Raw genomic sequence first — 17,844 nt, 5'->3', positions numbered from 1 at the left:
AAGGCTTAATTCTGTAGTGCCAAACCATGATTCAGTGATCCCCAAACTGTGCTCTTTAAGAGATTTTGGATTTCAGTTCCCAGAATCCCAGACTGTTGGCTAACATGGCTGAGGCTTTTGGGAGCTGAAGTCCAAAATTTCTTAAAGGGCACAGTTTGGGGACCACTACCATGATTTGATGATACATGTGAGCCCTTAATTATACATACTGTAGGTGGATGAAAATCTATGTATTTAAATTAGTATTAAATAAATTTCCTTCTGGCAAAAAGCTCACTTAGGAAAAGTACAATTAATACTTAGGCTATACTCATTGGTCGAAAACACACTTTAGAAATAATCCAGTTTGAGACTGCTTTAACTGGTGCCACAATAAACTACTATTCGCTAGCATTGAACCACGGCAGTTAAAGCGGTCTCAAACTGGATTACTTCTGCCTTGTATTTTGGACCTTTATTAGTATTCAAGGGAACTAAAGAGAGTGCCTCATGGATATTCTGGCTTCACTACTTTTAGTAGGACCTGTGAAAAGGTTTGAAGGAATTTGGAATATGTACCATATTAGACCAGGGCAGTGGCAACTAAAATTTTGGTTGATAGTCTGGAATGAGAGGCAAAACCTAACAGAAAAGTTCCAAACATAAAAGTTGGCATTTGCAACACAGAGAAGCAAATGCTTGAAGGAATTGTGCTAAATGTTTGCTCTTATGCACCTCTTTCTTCAGATTATGACTGATGCCTATTAGTAGGCAAATGCTGACTAAAGGAAAGCTCCTACCACCTTGGGGAACACACAAAAATTCAGCAAGAAGTAAGCTTAAGGCCATTTCTTATTCTGCTTACAAAGTAAATGTTTTAAGCTCCCTTCCATCAGTGTGTACAGAGCCCCCCCAAAAGTGATTCATCCGTGCTAATTTGTCTCCAACACACAATACTCCTATCTACCTCAGGCATTTAAAAAACAAATAAATATCTAAAGATGTTTTTGGAAGATTCTTATACAGGTATAGACATAATGTCAAAGATTTATGAGTTGGACTGGAGAGAAAGATGCTATGCTGACCACAAGTTATTCCTTTTAAAAAAAAAATCCAGGAGTGATGAATTACTGTGTGAACACTTTGCATGTATTTGCTTCTGCTGGGATAATTTCATCAACAAATCCAGAGAACAAGGTGTTCCATCTCAACTGGCCCTAAAACACACACACTTCTTTCAAGGAGACTTGACATTAAGGCTTGGATACAACTTATAAAGGCATGCATAGATGTTTCAATATGCTATGAAGAAATCAATGCATGGAAATCAATCTCCTATTTTGATATTGTCTTCTATTTTGCACATCTCTATAAACAGCTGATTTGAAAGTACAAAACATCACACACAAAAAATACTATTTACTTAGCAGTGTCTTTAGGTGCTATGTGTATAATATTCCATTAGTTTATGTGGCTAACTGGCAAAGTATATACTCAATGTTACAAATGAAAAAAATAGGCACAGAGACAACTTTTTCACATGCATAAAAAGAATGACTGGACAAAAAGATTTGGGATTAAGCAGTTATATCTGTTTATAAAAAGCTTTTGACCCAGTGGAGGCCTCTGTAAATTTAGGAAAGGAAATTTCAATTTCTCTAGCATTGGTTCCATCTCTGACACTGTTCCAGAAGGTCCTCAACAGTCTAGGATAGATTTGGGAAAATGTGGTTGCAACAAGCTGGAAAGAGAAGGAGGAATCAGCAGGAATCACTTATCTCTAATTCCATTTATGGAAGCTTCCACTGAATTAAAGAGCTTCTGTTAATGAAGGAGCAATATTGGATATCAGCCATTATTACTTTGTGTGCTTTATGCACTCAATGAAAGAGGAGTTAAATTACACATTTCTAAGAGTCATGGATTTGATGGCATAAATGACTTTGCTCATTCCCACTTTTTTACTCATTCTACAGTTAAACACACGTAGACAATGTTTGCAAAACATCAACATAATTTAAATAAAGATCTTCCTTTGCCTTTAAAGTCAGTGACAAGGGGTGCCAACACCATGCACAGCTTCTCATTTAATTTGAGTACTTTCACTGCTACTTCAGTGAGAGGTGCACTATATAGACTGTAACAAAATTTCCCAATGACCTCAAGGAAACATAAATCAATGATCTCAGGTAACAGTTCAATACACACTTGCCAAAAGAAATAGGTTAAGAGATGTGCAAATAATGGGAGGTTGTTATTATTTTGAAAACACCATAAAGTAACATTTTGATTTAAGAACATATTGAAAAATTGGAAATGCGTCTCTTCATGTATCAGCATGTGTGAATAAAAAGGACTTGCTGCCATACTCTTTCCTCATGGGTAGCACCTTTAAATTCCACAGTCATTTTGGACCACAAGAGATGTGATCCTGGAAGAAATCTGACTCGGCCTACATAACTTTAAATGGATTTGCAGAGGGGTAGCCATGTCTGTTGTTTTTGCTGCAGCAGATTAAAAGTCCTGTAATACCTTAAAGACTAACACATTATTATGGCATAAGTTTTATTTAGTTCACAAAAACTTTCTGTCCAATAAAATGTGCTAGTCTTTATGATGCTACAGGAATCTGTGCCTTCACTTAAATTAAACAAATTAATTATTTATATAGTCTTAGAAACATCCAAAGAGGTGTTATAGAATTATACATAACATGAAATTACATACATAAAATGGTTAAGAGGACCAGTGAGAGTGTGTTTGGGGAAGAAACAGTACGGCTGGAAAAAGCTGACCTGCTTTTAACTGGTTACAGATAATTGGAGGTAAGGGTGTTACTAGCCCTGGGAGATAATAGTGGACTGTTAGAAAAAGCATGCCTCAGCAACACAAGCTATAGCTTTTTATTCATTACTACACCTATGGAAGATCATACTAAATAAAATTTTATTTTTTTCCAAGAGCAGAAAAACAAAATCTGCCACTTTTATTGCTGGATGCTACAGCAATCAATCGCAGCCCAACACAGTAATGATGCATTTTTCCCTGCATAGATGAAGAAGCTGAGATAAACTCATTCTTCCCTTGAAAACAAATACTGAAGGATTTGCACTCTGATCCTCAACATGGATTTACATGGAAGTAAATCTGAATTGTATCACAGGAACTTACCACCATGCAAGTTTGTTCAGGATTGCAGTTAGGCATCTATGAAGAAACAGGGACAAATAACCCTTCCAAATTCTTTTCTCTCCCTTATTAGAATGGCAAAGGACTAATTTCATTTGCTGAAAGAACTTAATGCACTGCATGTCTTCTGTTTCTTGAGACTGTATTTTTCCATTGGTATCAAACACAACTGTATGAGAGCCCTCTTATAAGCAGTTTTATTCCTATCAATGATGTCAGACAATGACAAAAACAGAACTTATTTGAGATCTTCTTTAAAAAAAAATAACTTACAAAGCAGTGATATACACAGCACAAAACAGTTCAGATGGGGAGAGGGAAGCAGTTCTTTTAATAGTTAAAATGTAAACGTGAAAAAGATGGAATAAAAGTCCCTATTTCTTATTTCTACTTAAGATGTCATGTGATAATATTTTACAACGTCCTGCAGGTCTATGTATGTATGTGCGCATATCTATGTTTCTGTAATACACACATACATACACCTATCCTACATATACATACACAGATAATTTTGTAGTTCAGTCTTGGGCAGCTTGGATATGCCACATATGGATGCCGAAATCGGATCAGGGCCCGTTTTCTTCACAAAACTGGAGAGATGGTTGAAAAAAATGGTGGGTCCAATTGTGGCAGAGATCTTTTCTGTTAAACTGTACACAGGGATGAGTAATTTTTCTTCTTTAGTAGCTCTCTGGAGAGGGCCAACTCAGTGCAGCCGTCATGAAGAGACTTGGTAATGGATCACACACTCATTGTCATGCTGGGAGAGTACTGAAAAATAGGAATCCACATTTTAGCAGCAATGTAATGGCTTAATAACAAATCATATGACTGTGTGATAAAATATCAATAGTTAAGTAAGCTTTCAAAAATGATTCAGGGAGCACTTTTAAAAGGTTTATCTAATTGGACTGATATCCTGCACCATCTAAAGGAATCAGTGAAATTATCAGTGATTAAAAAATTGAAGCATGAAATCCTACTACGGAAAAGTAAAGAAAATTAATAGTATAATAGTAAAAGAATAGTAAGCCAAAGAAAATCCTATGCTTGTTTGTGATGCTGATTCATGATCCTTAAACTCAGTCTAGTAGAGAAGCAATCAGTACTAGTATCAAGACAACTCATAAATATATGTAAAATCAGCAGTCCAATTGAATCACTACATACAGTCAGCCCTCTTTATCCACAGATTTTTTTATCCACTGATTCAAGCATCCATGGCTTGAAAATGTTCAAAAAAAAGTATAAATTCCAAATATCAAACTTTGATTTTCCATTTTATAGAAGGGACTCCATTTTGCTCTGCCATTATATTTAATGGGATTTTGAGCATCCACAGATTTTGTTATCCACGGGGGATCCTGGAACCAAACCCCAGCGGATAATAAGAGACCACTGTATATAGTTTATTAATTACTCTCTGCTCTCATCTGCACTGCAGAAATAATGCAGTTTGACACTGCTTTAACTGCCATGGATCAATGCTATGGAATTTATGGTTTGCTGTGGCACCAGAGAGAAAGCTTAGTATCTCCAAAACTACAAATCCTATTAATTCCACAGCATTGTGCCATGGCAGTTAAAGCAGTGACAAACTGCATTATACTTGCAGGGCAAATTAGACCTTAATGTTTAAAAAGCTGATGTTGCTTCTGTTCAGTCTTTAAATCGAACATGTTTAATTAAAAGGCCAATTTTTATCATAAGGAACTAACCTTTTAAAAGTGAATGCACTTTTGTCCATTTTGAAATTATTATACACTGTAAATTATTAAACATTTTATCTTTTGTATACATACATTTTTATGGTTATTTTATATTTTAATGACAATTGCCCAATTGTATAAAATAGTTCTTCCAATAATCTTAACTTGCTAAAACTATGAAACCTCAGAGTTTTGCTTTGATTCAGGGGAAATTTGAAATTTATACTTTTATTGAACATTTTCAAACCGTATATGCTTGAATCCGTGTATAAATAATCCGTGTATAAGAAGGGCCGACTGTAAATGCTGTTGTTACATTATTATACATGTATGCATGTGCACGCACTCACACAATATACATAAGGGTGTAGTTATGCTTCCCCATAACAATTCTGCTGCTCCAAAAAAATAAAAAATAAATAAAAAACAAACAAAAAAAAACAACAACATGTCCTTAAGTCCTCATATGTCTAGCTTTGCAGCATCTTAAAACTTCATTTGACCCTTTAGAAAAACAGTTTAGGCACCCAAAGAAAAGAGCAGGCAAAGATACAAAGGAAATGTTAACTCAAAAATGTAGGAGCTATAGATGTGAAGAGTCAGTGTAGTATACTGGTTTGAGTGTTGGACTATGACTCTGGAAACCTGGGTTTAAAGGAAAAGTCACACTCTCTCAGTTTTAGAGGAAAGCAAAGGCTCTCTGAACAAATCTTGCTGAGATAACCCCTGTGATTGGGCCACATTAGTATTGCCATAAGTTAAAAAACAAAACAAAGGCATACAACAACCACCAACAGGTGTGAACAATTTTTAGTGTCACAGGCGGGTTACAGACCGCCCGTTTGGGGCGGCCTGCACCCGCCCCTTTCCCCAGTGTATCGGGGCCTCAGCTGCCAGACCGGCAACCTCCGGGGCCCTGATCCGTCACTTTTCAGGCCGCGGGGAAGCGACTCACACACACACACACAATATACATAAGGGTGTAGTTATGCTCCCCCATAACAATTCTGCTGCTCCCAAAAAAAACAAAACATGTACTTAAGTCCTCATATGTCTAGCTTTGCAGCATCACCGCGGCCTGGAAAGGGGTGTCCTTGGGGCTTCAAGCCCCAAGGACACCCGGCGATGGCGGGGAGGAGGAGAAAGGGGCTGCTTGGCCCCTTTTTCCTCTGCGTCGCTGGAGCAGCCATATAAAGGTTGCGCCCAGCGATGCAAACGGCAAAAGGAGCTCCGTTTCGGAGCTCCTTCTGCAGTCGGGGAAAGGGCGCACTATGCGCCCTGGTGCGGCGTGACGATGTCACGTCCGCCCCGCCCCGTATAGAGGCAGTGCTCTCGTGCCGCCATAATGGTGGCGCTGTCTACATAGGGCGCCGCCATTTTGTATGGACTGGGTCCGTATTAGGGTTAGGGGCGTCAGGAAGTGACGCCCCTTTCTAACCTAATACGGACCCAGTCCGTATTTTCAGGCCCGTCTGTAACGGGCCTCAGTATGCAAGTCCTTGATGGAGTCTATCCATCAGTAATGTAGTCTTCCCCTTTTTCGACTACCTTCAACATTATCAAGCATTATTTTCTTTTCTGAGTCCTGCCTGCTCATGATTAGAGTATGACAGTCTAAGTTTATTAATTTTGTCTTCTAGAAAAAGTTCTGGCTTAATTTACCTGAATATTTACCTCTATATTCAAAATGAGTTGATTCTCTTCCTGTAAGCTTTTCTTCATGGTCTAGCATTCACAGTGACAGACATATATTGGAAAATACAATGGCATAGACAATCCTGGTATTCTATATATTTTGATGCTTCAAGATCTTTTCTAGTTTATTGGAAGCTGTCTCCAAATTCTAGTCTTCTTTTGATTTCTTGACTACAATGGCGAATTTGACCCGTAAACTTATATAAGCTGAAGAGTCTTAAACAAATACTTATCATCCTTTTCTGTAAACTGAAAAATATTTTTACAGTATAATCCTATGCATATGTATGCAGGAATAACTCCTACTGTATTCAATGGGGCTTACATGTCACTAAATGCATTTAGTATTGCAGCCTTACCAACACAATCACAGATATGCATAATAGTGTGAAGTGCATGGAAGTGCTGACAAAATGAGGGTTCTTAAAGAGTATTATAACCAGTAACCAGTAATTGTGAAAAGTCTGTAAAGCTCAGAAAATAGACACTCTTTTCTACATAGAGCATCCAGCCTCCAATGTGTTAGGGCAGTGGTCCCCAAACTTTTTCTGGCTACTGCCCCCTTTTCTCTTGAGTGACAACCATATCACCCCCCCCTCCTCCATGCTAACTAGTGAAGGAAAGGGGAAAAGGAGGAGAGCATGCAGGCTCCTGCCTCCCTTCTCTTTTTCCTAGCTCAAGCCAGCTAGTCAAGGCAAAAGGGAAGGGAGGGGCAGGCATACATGCTCTCGTCCTTTCCCATTTGCTTTGGCTAGAAAGCAAGAGGGAATGGGGGAGAACTTGCATGTTTCTGCCCCCTCCTTTCACTTTTGCCTCAGAACCAGCCTGTGTCTTTCTTATTGGAAGATGCTTTCTTCCTTGGACTTCTTGCAGGGGGAGGCCAAGCAGTTTCTGCACAAAGGTGGACTTGGCAAGTATTTTAGGGCCGGGGGGGGGGGGAGTGAAGAAAGGGGAAGGACAGGGTCTGTTTGCTCTGCTCCAAGTGAGGCAAAGCCAGAGGAACAATACTGGGTCTCTTGCCTCACAGCCTGGACAGACAGACGGACAGACAGCTTGTTCCCGGAGCAGCTCTCCATTGGGCCTCCCTCCCTATCCTAGAATGATGTACAAAAGGAGTTTCATGTAAACCTCATCCCTACAAATCCCTGCCACCCCCTTTTTCCTCACCGCTCCCCTGCTGTCCTTTTTTCCCCTCAGCACCCCCCCCCAATAGTTTTCCAATGGTCCCAGGTGGGCACTACTGGGAATGATTGTGCTAGGGTTATAGGTAGAAAATGGACAGTGCTGATTTAATCAGTGTAAAACCTGAAAATGTAACCTTAATTTGAAAATTCTTCACATCAGTCAAAGTTATGAAACATCAAAAATATTCATATTACTTACACTTTCACTCTGAAAGGGGTTTAGAAAGTTGCCCCCCATTTCACCATCATCTCGAGGGGTTCCTGGCTGATTGCTCATGCTCATATTACTGGGAGAATTCTATTGAAGTAAAAAAGAAAGTCAATACTATAGCTTTAAATTCATTTGCAAATGTTTCAGAACAAAGTTTAACATGTTAATTAACAAATAGGGACACCACATCAAAGGAAAAACTACATGTGAGTTACTACAATGTAATAGTCAATTTTTTATTAATGCTTAAGCCAAAGGCCATTCGCATGATTAAAATGTAAAACTGATGACAGACATTCAGAATTATAAAATGCTCCATCAAATAACTAACATCCAAATTTTATACATTAAAACATAATAAAATTCCAGACAATTAAATAAAACAACATTAAAAACAACTTCAAAGTTTAGATAAGATCATTCCCATGACAGTCAACTGCAATGTCTGCTATTACCCTTGCCTGAATTTTGATTGCTGCTGAGGCAATCAACAAAGTTACCTTAGAATCAATATCAGACAAGAGATAAAAAATTTTTTTCAGAGGTAGTATTAGATTGTAAATTGGACAGAATAGATCCCATAAATTTAGTTCTTGGGTCAGTATATAGTGAGCAAAAAAGCAGATAATGAGGCAAATCCTCGATTTCTGGAGCTCCACAAATACATATACAGGAATCCTTAAGTGTGTGTGAATATCTGCCATCGATCATGGCTGAAGGCATTGTTTGAAAATGAAGAGCTGTAAAAGCCTGCCTAAGCTTTGGGAATGTAAGCTTCCCTAGGTAAACAGCCATCTGATGGTCCAATTTATATAATCTAAACCATTTGGAAAATTTCGAGTTGTTAATAGCTAGTCTATCCAGATACACATCATGGTTAAAAATGTATTCACGAAGCTTCTCTCTTGAATTCCAGGTAGAAGGATTTTCAGTTAGAGCAGGATATGATTCAAGCAACCTATGGCATCTTAAACTCCAGACTTTGCAGCTTGGTAAATGTTGGAAACCCAACTTAGGAAAAACCTTAACTGGAGAATCTATTACAGATCTCCAGTAGTTAAATAAAGTAAAATGAATACGAGCTCTGATGGAAGGGAGGCCGACCTCAGCCCGAACCAAAGCTGTAGGCGTACCAGGTGAAAGTAAGAACAATTTCTTGAAAAATGTATTCTGGATGGCTGCAATGTAATAGCAATATCTGCTGGACCTAAGGTGAGAGCCCTTCTGATTTTACTATTTAAAAATAATAATAATTAAGAGAAATAACTGAGTCAGAAACTGTTGCCAATCATCAACACAAATTATATAGCAGCTATCAGTATCTCCCAGTTCACGTCCTATATTTAAACAAGTTGTTCGAAATGTTATGGACTTTGTTGATATTGCCAAAACTTAACATCTGCACTGAACACAAGCAACTTGGTTATAATTAATCAATCAATCACAAAACAGAGGTTTAGAGTTCATCACTACACTCATCATATTTGCGGGCCCAGCTTTGATATTTGCGGATTTGATTATTCATGGATTTGATTAATATGTTCTCTCTAGGATTATCTAGGTCCTCCAGTGCAAGTCTATGGTCAACTTTAACTAAAAGTTGCACTGAAAGACCTAGAGATTCCTAGAGAGCATACTCTACTAGGCATCTGTAGCTCCTCTAGTGCAGTTCTATGGTCAGTGTCTGTTGGACGTTGACCACAGAGCTGCACTGGAGGACCTAAAGATTCTTACAGAGGTGTCCTCTCAGGTAAAAACATGATGTTTTTGTTATTTGCGGTTTTTCCATATTCACAGGGGTCTTGTGCCCCTAACCCTAGCAAATATGGAGGGACAAGTGTACATTCAAGTGATAAATTAACAAGTCTTTTGAACAGATCCTAAGCATTACAAGATTTTATTTGATTTCCTAATAATGATTATTTGCTTGTGTTCCTTCAGTGTCAATAATGTAATAAAACCTACTTTATTATTTCAAAAATTAAAAGAACTTTAATAATTAAAATAAACTTGCTTTATGACCTTAGGAATACTTACTTTGGAGATACTGTCCATGTCTCCTGAGCCTTAAATTGAAATAAACATTCATTTTAGTTTTCAATTTAATCAATTTGAGACTAGGATTTAAAACGTATCATATTGCAGATTAGCTTAGATCTAGGAAACTCACACCTTCTTAACTGTGAGTCTTCACTTTCTTGTTCTAACTGCTACCTGAACAGTGGGATTTAAGTTTTTTTTTTTTAAGCAAACAAACAAATGTTTTATGTGAGCCACAGCAAGACCACATTGTTGTTTAGGTGAATTAGATAATAATGTAAATATAATAAAAAAGACAAAAGCAATTCTGCAGTTAGTATACTGTAACATTAGATTTCCACATAGAAGATTCTCAACTGACACAAGCACAGACCATTGAAGAAAACAAAGTTCTAATCTATTTAGTCTCAGAAAATACTAAGAGGAGATAAAATAAAATAAAGGAGGAGTACTTGGGGGTTATAACTTCTTTTTCTTTTTAAATGAAAGTGCTCAAACAGAGGTTTGAAATAGTATGATTCAATTTCATTTTAAAAAATCAGAAACAAAAGAGTGATTTCAATACAGTTGACCCGCGCCATATGTGAGCATGCCATCCATGGACTTGAGCTCATGTGGATGGCAAGCCTGGGGGGGACAAAATGGTGCACATGCATGCGCTACATGCGCAGTGCAACACACAGGAAAATCAACAGAACTTGACATCTCATGTTTTTTCACATACGTGGGGGGAGGATCCGCAATGGATCCCCCGTGTATAGAAAGGAACCACTGTACAAAACAGAAAGCAGAATTTTGGGTTTCTTTCTTTCCTCCTTTTTTTAAATTGGGCTTTATTGTTATGATTATTCCGAGAGCTCTCTGAGCTCTGAGAGCTGCATCTAGTAAATAATCAAAAATCAAAATGTCTCTTTCCATGGCAAGGTATGAACTAAAATTTCTAAAGAAAATATCTAGATTTCCTCAAATGCTTCAGTTTCTTCAGTCTCTTATATTACAGTCAAGCTCATTACTAATACAGACCTTTCAAAAATCTGCAGCCCTGTTTCTGCCTTTAACATTTCTGTTAGTATTTTTACTACAGTGGTATTACAGTGATTTGTAATATAGTGTTCATTTAAGAGTTTGCCATTGCTTTTAGCAGTCTTGTTTCATACAGCTTCCCTGACTGAAATTTTGGTTAAAAACCCCTGAAACAAATTAAGTATCAGTCATCCCTTTTGGTCTCTCCATTCACCCACCCAAATTGAATGCACTTCATTGTTTTGCAATTCCATCTACTTTGTTGGGATTAGTTTTTTGTTTTGTTTTACTTTTCCTTGCAGTGTTCTGCTTTTGTCAAGACAAAAAGTACAACTACTTTTTAACTACTTGGTTGACTGGTCAATCTGAGAGCCAACGCATACAACAATTATTCTGCTTCTGGTGGCTCATTTTTGAATGGCACTCAAAGTAAACAGCATCCAAATTAATCTGCCACAAACAGACATATGTTCAGAGTTTTATTTCCTTCTATTTGTTGTTGTTGTTGTTGTCCCCCCCCCCCCCCCCTGCTTCTCTCTGTGGCAAATTTATTCATATTGTTTTAGATGAACATGTGGAAGAAATTAGCAGTGAAATATACATATACATTTCTTGCTCTAGTTGCTAAATGGTCAAAAATCATTATTTTCATCTTAAACAGCATGTCATGACATGTGGCTTTTTTTGTATTTTGGGACTGCATCTCAGCCTTGTCCTGTCCTACCTTCCAATAACAATCATTCTAAGTGGAAGCATAAATTAAGTTTAATTGTTCTAAAATTATGTACGATCATGTAAAATGGAGGGTTGGGTTTTGAAATTGTAATTTTTAATTGTTTGATATTTTATTTATATTACAGTATTATTAAAATGAAGTAATACTTCTAAGTTCAAGCAAAATGATGCTTCCAAAAGCTTCCAACCAAGTTACAGGGTTGTTTTTCTTATCAAAGTACTTCACTCCCTAGAACCCAGCACAATAGTTTTCTCCCCATGCAGTGTAATTCTAAAGAAACCACATTTTCACATATAAAGCAGAAGAGGATAAAACAGTAATTCACGTTAGCAACATATATTATTTTTATGTGACTTGGAATTTTCTTGGTACCCTGAGAAGTTTTTTTAGCAGAAGAAAAATTGAAAATATGATGGGAAAAACAGACTTTTTGCTTTCTAGATTTGGATAAATTCCCTAACCCAAGATTAAATAATTATAATTAAATATAACATCCTTACCTAATGATCCATTCATATGATGTGAATCCATTCCACCCAATCCACCCATAGGGCCATCAGACCCTGGTCCCATTGGAAACTGCAAAAAGTGAAAATGCATCATACTACAAACATCCTACCCAAATGTGGTAAATAATAAACAGTTTAGTTTAGTCTCGTTTTTTTAAATACTTGTATTTAAATATAGATATATAATGAGATATCTTGAAGATGAAGCAGGCCTAAACACAAAATTCATTTATGTTTCATATATACATTATACATATAGCCTAAAGGTAATTCCCCACTCAGCCAATAAAACCCACTGGGTGACCCTGGGCAAGTCACATACTGTCTGAACAAATCTTGCCAAGAAAAACCTATGATAGAACCCATCGCAGGAGTTTATCACACAAAGGAGATTGCGAGTTTATCCCGTGAATATCCCAGAAAAATCGCGTAATTACGTGTAACGATTTCACATGACACCACACAAAACCCATCATTAAAGTGGTCACAAAGAAGCATTAATGTGCATCTTTTTACTTTGGGGATTTCAGTGACAATGCATTTCTGATGTCACTTTATTTGTGCAATTGCGTGTGATAATCATTCGTGCAGTTACTCGCCATTTCCACTTCATTTGCAGGATGCTTTAAATGTGCTTTAATCTCTCTTTAATGTCAAAATCAGCCCCAGAGTGATAAACTCCTTAGGATAATCATAAATTGGAAACGACCTGTAGGGACACAACAACAAATTTCTATGTAATTTTAAAATAATTTTGTGCATGACATAAGGTTTGTGTGTCCTGAACCATCAGAAAGCAAAGGTGTCACTGTTTCAGAAACCATGAAAAAAGTTTTGTATGTTGGAGTAATTTGGATTTCCGAACTCCAGATAAGAGGCACTGTACTGTAGAACTCTTTAGATGGAAAGTAGAATGGAAACAAAAATCCAAGCTTAAATTCAAGAGTTTTGGATTAGGAAACAATGGAGTAAACCCACTGAATCAACAGAGCCTTTGTAAATCAACATTTTATGTTCCCATGCTTCAGCTGGTCTACAGTAGGTGGGGCAAGCAACTGAATTTACCGTATATTTTCATAATCTTGCTGCCATCAGTATTACACTGTTACACTTTTAACAGAAAATAACTAGGGCTAGGAATTAGCCTAAATAATACCTATAAATTCTCATGGGAGAAAATTTTTTGATAACAGGACTGCATCAAAGTAGTCCCATGGTGTAGCCTCTGCAAATACTTTCCTACTAGTAAAAATTCTGGAGAGCAATGCTATATGCTGTAACTTGTATATAATTCATGTTCTTCCTCATGAAGATAGATGATGGTATTTTTAAAAAGTAATTTATTTTTCCTTGAGTAATGCGTTTAGTGAATAGCTTGTTAATGTCACTTGTTACTGAAGGACTGACTTGTTACCTTGCTTGCTATTAGCGTGTTGCTTTTTAATAGAGCCAGTATGGTACACAATTCATTGAAGATCTGTAGTACAAAATAGAAAAGCACAAGCTATACAATGAAACATATGTGTTTATTTCTGATACTTACATTAGGTCTGTTCGGTCCAGGAGGTACTGCATTCATTAAAGTGTACATATTATCTCCAGAATTGGTTGAATCTGAAAGTTATTAAGATGAAGTACTTTAGCAAGGAAAGCTCAATGGGTACAATTAACTTTTATGCAGCAACATACTCCAGCAGTGGGAATAGCACAATGGAAGAACTCATTCCACAACTACTTTCAGAGTGGTCTTCAAAACTACTGTTAACATCCAATAAAGAAAGTATAGATATTTTAATAATCGACAACCTGTTTAGACTGTGAATGGGTCAGAATTTGGTGGGAATACAAGATGTAACTGGAAACAAGAGAAAATACTGCATAGGTACCAGCAACAGTTTGCAATTTTTTTAAACCATGGAAATACAATTTGGAATCCAGATTACTCAGTACTAAAGGTCATTCATGTGTGCTGGGCCATCCTGACTCTGTTAATGTTTCATGATTAAGTCAATTCTTTCAGTAAGAAGCAATGACAAGGTGCAATGACAAGATGAAGAAAGACTGGGGTTTGAAAATTGAAAAAAAATTGAAGAAAAACTGGTAGTTCTTTGTAGTCTCTGTGACTCACACATATGGGTTGTTCTGTGCCTGTGAGCAGCCTGTTCTTAGTTGGACAAAAGGCAAAGAATTCTGGCCTATGACTCAATGATACCTTAGATCTCTAATCATGATAAAAACCATTATAGTTAAATCAAAACTGAATAGTCATTTTTCAAATAATCTGAAAATGTAAGGGTAAGAAAATAATACTTTATAATCCTATTTGAGAGAATATCAACACATGATGAATGAATGTTTCATTTTCTGTTCATCAGCTTTTTCAAGCATGTGTATGGGCCGGAACACATGGCCCTTTAAAGTCGCCATCTGGTGTTTATATGCCACACACTCTCATGCCGTCCTGAAGCTGCCCAGAAGCTGGGTAGCTGCTCAGACGTGGGCAGCTTCAAGGTGCTCCGGTGGAACTCTGTGTATACGCAGCACTCCGGCGGACCAGCTTTAAGCTGCCATGGAGCCACAGCGGAGCAGGAAAAACCACCTTTCCCCAGCCGAAAAAGGAGCGGATCTTTGCTGCTCCTTTTTGTTCTGCTTCAAAGTGGATTGGGGCGGCAGCATGTGTTCACCCCAATTCACCTCTGTTTCGCCCCTATATTTCATTTCTTAAAAGTTTCTGAACATTTTTAAAAAATCTATCCCAATAAATAGCAGTTTTGGAATTAGAGACTAGTAGACTGGAATAATGCATAGAAGTATATCCTATTTATATGTTTAGAGGAAGTAGAATAATTTGATAACTACAATGTATGCAGAATTCAAAGATATAGCCGTGTTAGTCTGTAGAAACAGATTGTAGAGAGATCCTGGAGTACCTTTGAGACTAACTAAAAAAGAAATTGGCATAATTCACATAATTCACAATGTATGTTCACACGACAAAGAAGGGGAAACAGGTACTAAGGCTTGCCACAAACCAAGATGCCAATTCTGCCCACACATTTATCCCAGAAATGTCATCACAAGACCTAATGGCATCACCCACAATTTTAAGGGGAACTTCACATGCTCCTCCTCCAATGTTCCATCAATGCCTGTCAGCACTCTACATTGGGCAAAGGGGCCAGTCCCTGTGCCAGAGGATAAACGTACATAAACCAGACATTAGGAATGGGAATATACAAAAACCGGTGGCAAAACATTTCAATCTCCCTGGGTATTCCATCTCAGACCTCAGAACAGTGCACCTTGAACAAAAGAACTACAAAAGTAGATTGGAAAGTGAAACAGCAGAATTAGAGTTCATCCACAAATTACAGTCCCTCAGCAATGGATTGAACAAACATAATGGGCTTCCTGGCACACACATTTCAACGTCATCTGACCCCATGGACATCCTACACTCATCTAATCTCTTCACCACAGGCTAATTACATTGTCAAACTGGATTTGCCACTTCATTTCCATGCACAAAGGCTAATTTACAATGCCTTTGTTCACAAACGACCATCATTAAAACTGGGCTTGCCACTTTATTTCCATACACAAAGGACTTTGAATTCATAGAATCATAGAGTTGGAAGAGACCACTAGGGCCATCCAGTCCAACCCCCTGCCATGCAAGAAATCCAAATCAAAGCATCCCTGACAGATGGCCATCCAGCCTCTGTTTGAAGACTTCCACGAAAGGAGACTCCACTACGCTCCAAGGGAGTGTGCTCCACTGTCGAACAGCCCTTACTGTCAGGAAGTTCCTCCTAATGTTGAGGTGGAATCTCTTTTCTCGCAGCTTGGATCCATTGTTCCTGGTCCTGTTCTCTGGAGCAGCAGAAAACAAGCTTATTCCCTCCTCAATGTGACACCCCTTCAAATATTTAAACAGGGCTATCATATCACCTCTTAATCTTCTTTTCTCCAGGCTAAACATCCCCAGCTCCCTAAGTCGTTCCTCATAGGGCATGGTTTCCATGGTATCGGGGGCACTGCTTTGCAGTGGTTCCGGTCCTTCCTCTCGGGCAGGTCTCAGAGGGTGCTACTCGGGGACTGTAGCTCCAGTAAGAGGTACCTCACTTGTGGGGTTCCTCAGGGGGCTATTTTGTCCCCGATGTTATTTAACATCTATATGAAGCCGCTGGGTGAGATAATATGGAGTCATGGTGCTGGGTGTTATCAGTACACTGATGACACCCAAATCTATTTCTCCGTGTCTCGTTCGTCGGCCTCGAATTCTGATGGCATCTCTTCTCTCAATGAATGTCTTCAGGCGGTAATGGGCTGGATGAGGAAAAACAGATTGAAACTGAATCCAGACAAGACGGAGGTGCTCATGGTAGCGGCCCCGAAACCAAGAATTGGGTTGCAACCTCCAGTCCTGGATGGGGTCACACTCTCCTCCAGTGACTGTGTTTGCAATCTGGGGGTGCTCCTTGACTCGTCGCTCCTGATGACAAATCAGGTAAATGCGACAGTCAGGAGTGCCTGTTATCAGCTTCGGCTGATACGCCAGCTGCGCCCTTTTCTGAAAGTAAGGGATCTCGAGACGGTTGTGCACGCGCTGGTAACCTCACGCCTTGACTTCTGTAATGCGCTCTACATGGGGCTACCCCTGTGCTTGACTCGGAAATTACAGCTGGTTCAAAACATGGCAGCCAGGCTTGTCTCAGGAACATCTAGGAGGGACCACATTACTCCGGTTTTGAGGTCCCTCCACTGGCTGCCTATCAGCTTCCGGGCCCAATACAAGGTGTTGGTTATCACCTTTAAAGCCCTAAATGGCTTGGGTCCAAGCTATCTCAGGGACCGCCTCCTCCCGTACAATCCTCCCCGCGCTCTCCGGTCCTCTGGGAAGAACTTACTGCAGCCTCTAAAATCTAGGCTTGCAGCGACCTCCCAGAGGGCATTCTCTGCTGTCGCCCCCAAACTCTGGAACGACCTGCCAGATGAGATCCGTCAGTTGACATCATTAGACAGCTTTAAAAAAGCTGTCAAGACGGATCTCTTCCGGCAGGCCTTTCCAGATTAACCATCCCGGCCCAGGTTCCCTGATTCCCTCATTCCTCCCGTGGCCCCATCTTAGTGATGGTTGAGGATCAACAGAGGGATATCAGGGGTTTTAGTTTTTAATTGTTGTTTTTATGCTTTGATATTGTGTTTTTAATCATAGAATCATAGAATCATAGAATCATAGAGTTGGAAGAGACCACTAGGGCCATCCAGTCCAACCCCCTGCCATGCAGGAAATCCAATTCAAAGTATCCCTGACAGATGGCCATCCAGCCTCTGTTTAAAGACCTCCAAGGAAGGAGACTCTATCACCCTCCGAGGGAGTGCATTCCACTGTTGAACAGCCCTTACTGTCAGGAAGTTCCTCCTAATGTTCAGGTGGAATCTCTTTTCCTGTAGCTTGCATCCATTGTTCCGGGTCCTGTTCTCTGGAGCAGCAGAGAACAAGCTTGCTCCCTCTTCAATATGACATCCTTTCAAATATTTAAACAGGGCTATCATATCACCT

At 38.8% G+C, this 17,844-nt stretch overlaps 1 protein-coding gene across 5 annotated transcripts in view; it reads right to left on the bottom strand.

Annotated features, from left to right (window-relative positions):
* Positions 1–3,349: 3,349 nt before the first annotated feature.
* The window catches only part of SSBP2 (single stranded DNA binding protein 2), a 169,032-nt gene continuing 154,537 nt past the window's right edge, over positions 3,350–17,844 (bottom strand). For all 5 annotated transcript variants that reach the window (XM_089493768.1, XM_089493776.1, XM_089493794.1 and 2 more), the window contains 5 exons: positions 13,822–13,892; positions 12,270–12,348; positions 10,008–10,036; positions 7,959–8,057; positions 3,350–3,942 (listed from right to left, as the gene is read on the bottom strand). In XM_089493768.1, the coding sequence (XP_089349894.1) occupies positions 3,913–3,942; positions 7,959–8,057; positions 10,008–10,036; positions 12,270–12,348; positions 13,822–13,892 (308 nt within the window). In that variant the 3' untranslated portion in view covers positions 3,350–3,912. The remainder of the gene's footprint in view (positions 3,943–7,958; positions 8,058–10,007; positions 10,037–12,269; positions 12,349–13,821; positions 13,893–17,844) is intronic.

Source organism: Sceloporus occidentalis, unplaced genomic scaffold, assembly GCF_023333645.1.
Source record: "Sceloporus occidentalis isolate IW3139 unplaced genomic scaffold, rSceOcc1.0.p SCAF_1, whole genome shotgun sequence".
Lineage (NCBI taxonomy): Eukaryota > Metazoa > Chordata > Lepidosauria > Squamata > Phrynosomatidae > Sceloporus > Sceloporus occidentalis.
Note: the sequence above shows the minus strand (reverse complement) of the source record. Positions and strands in the feature narration are given on the sequence as shown.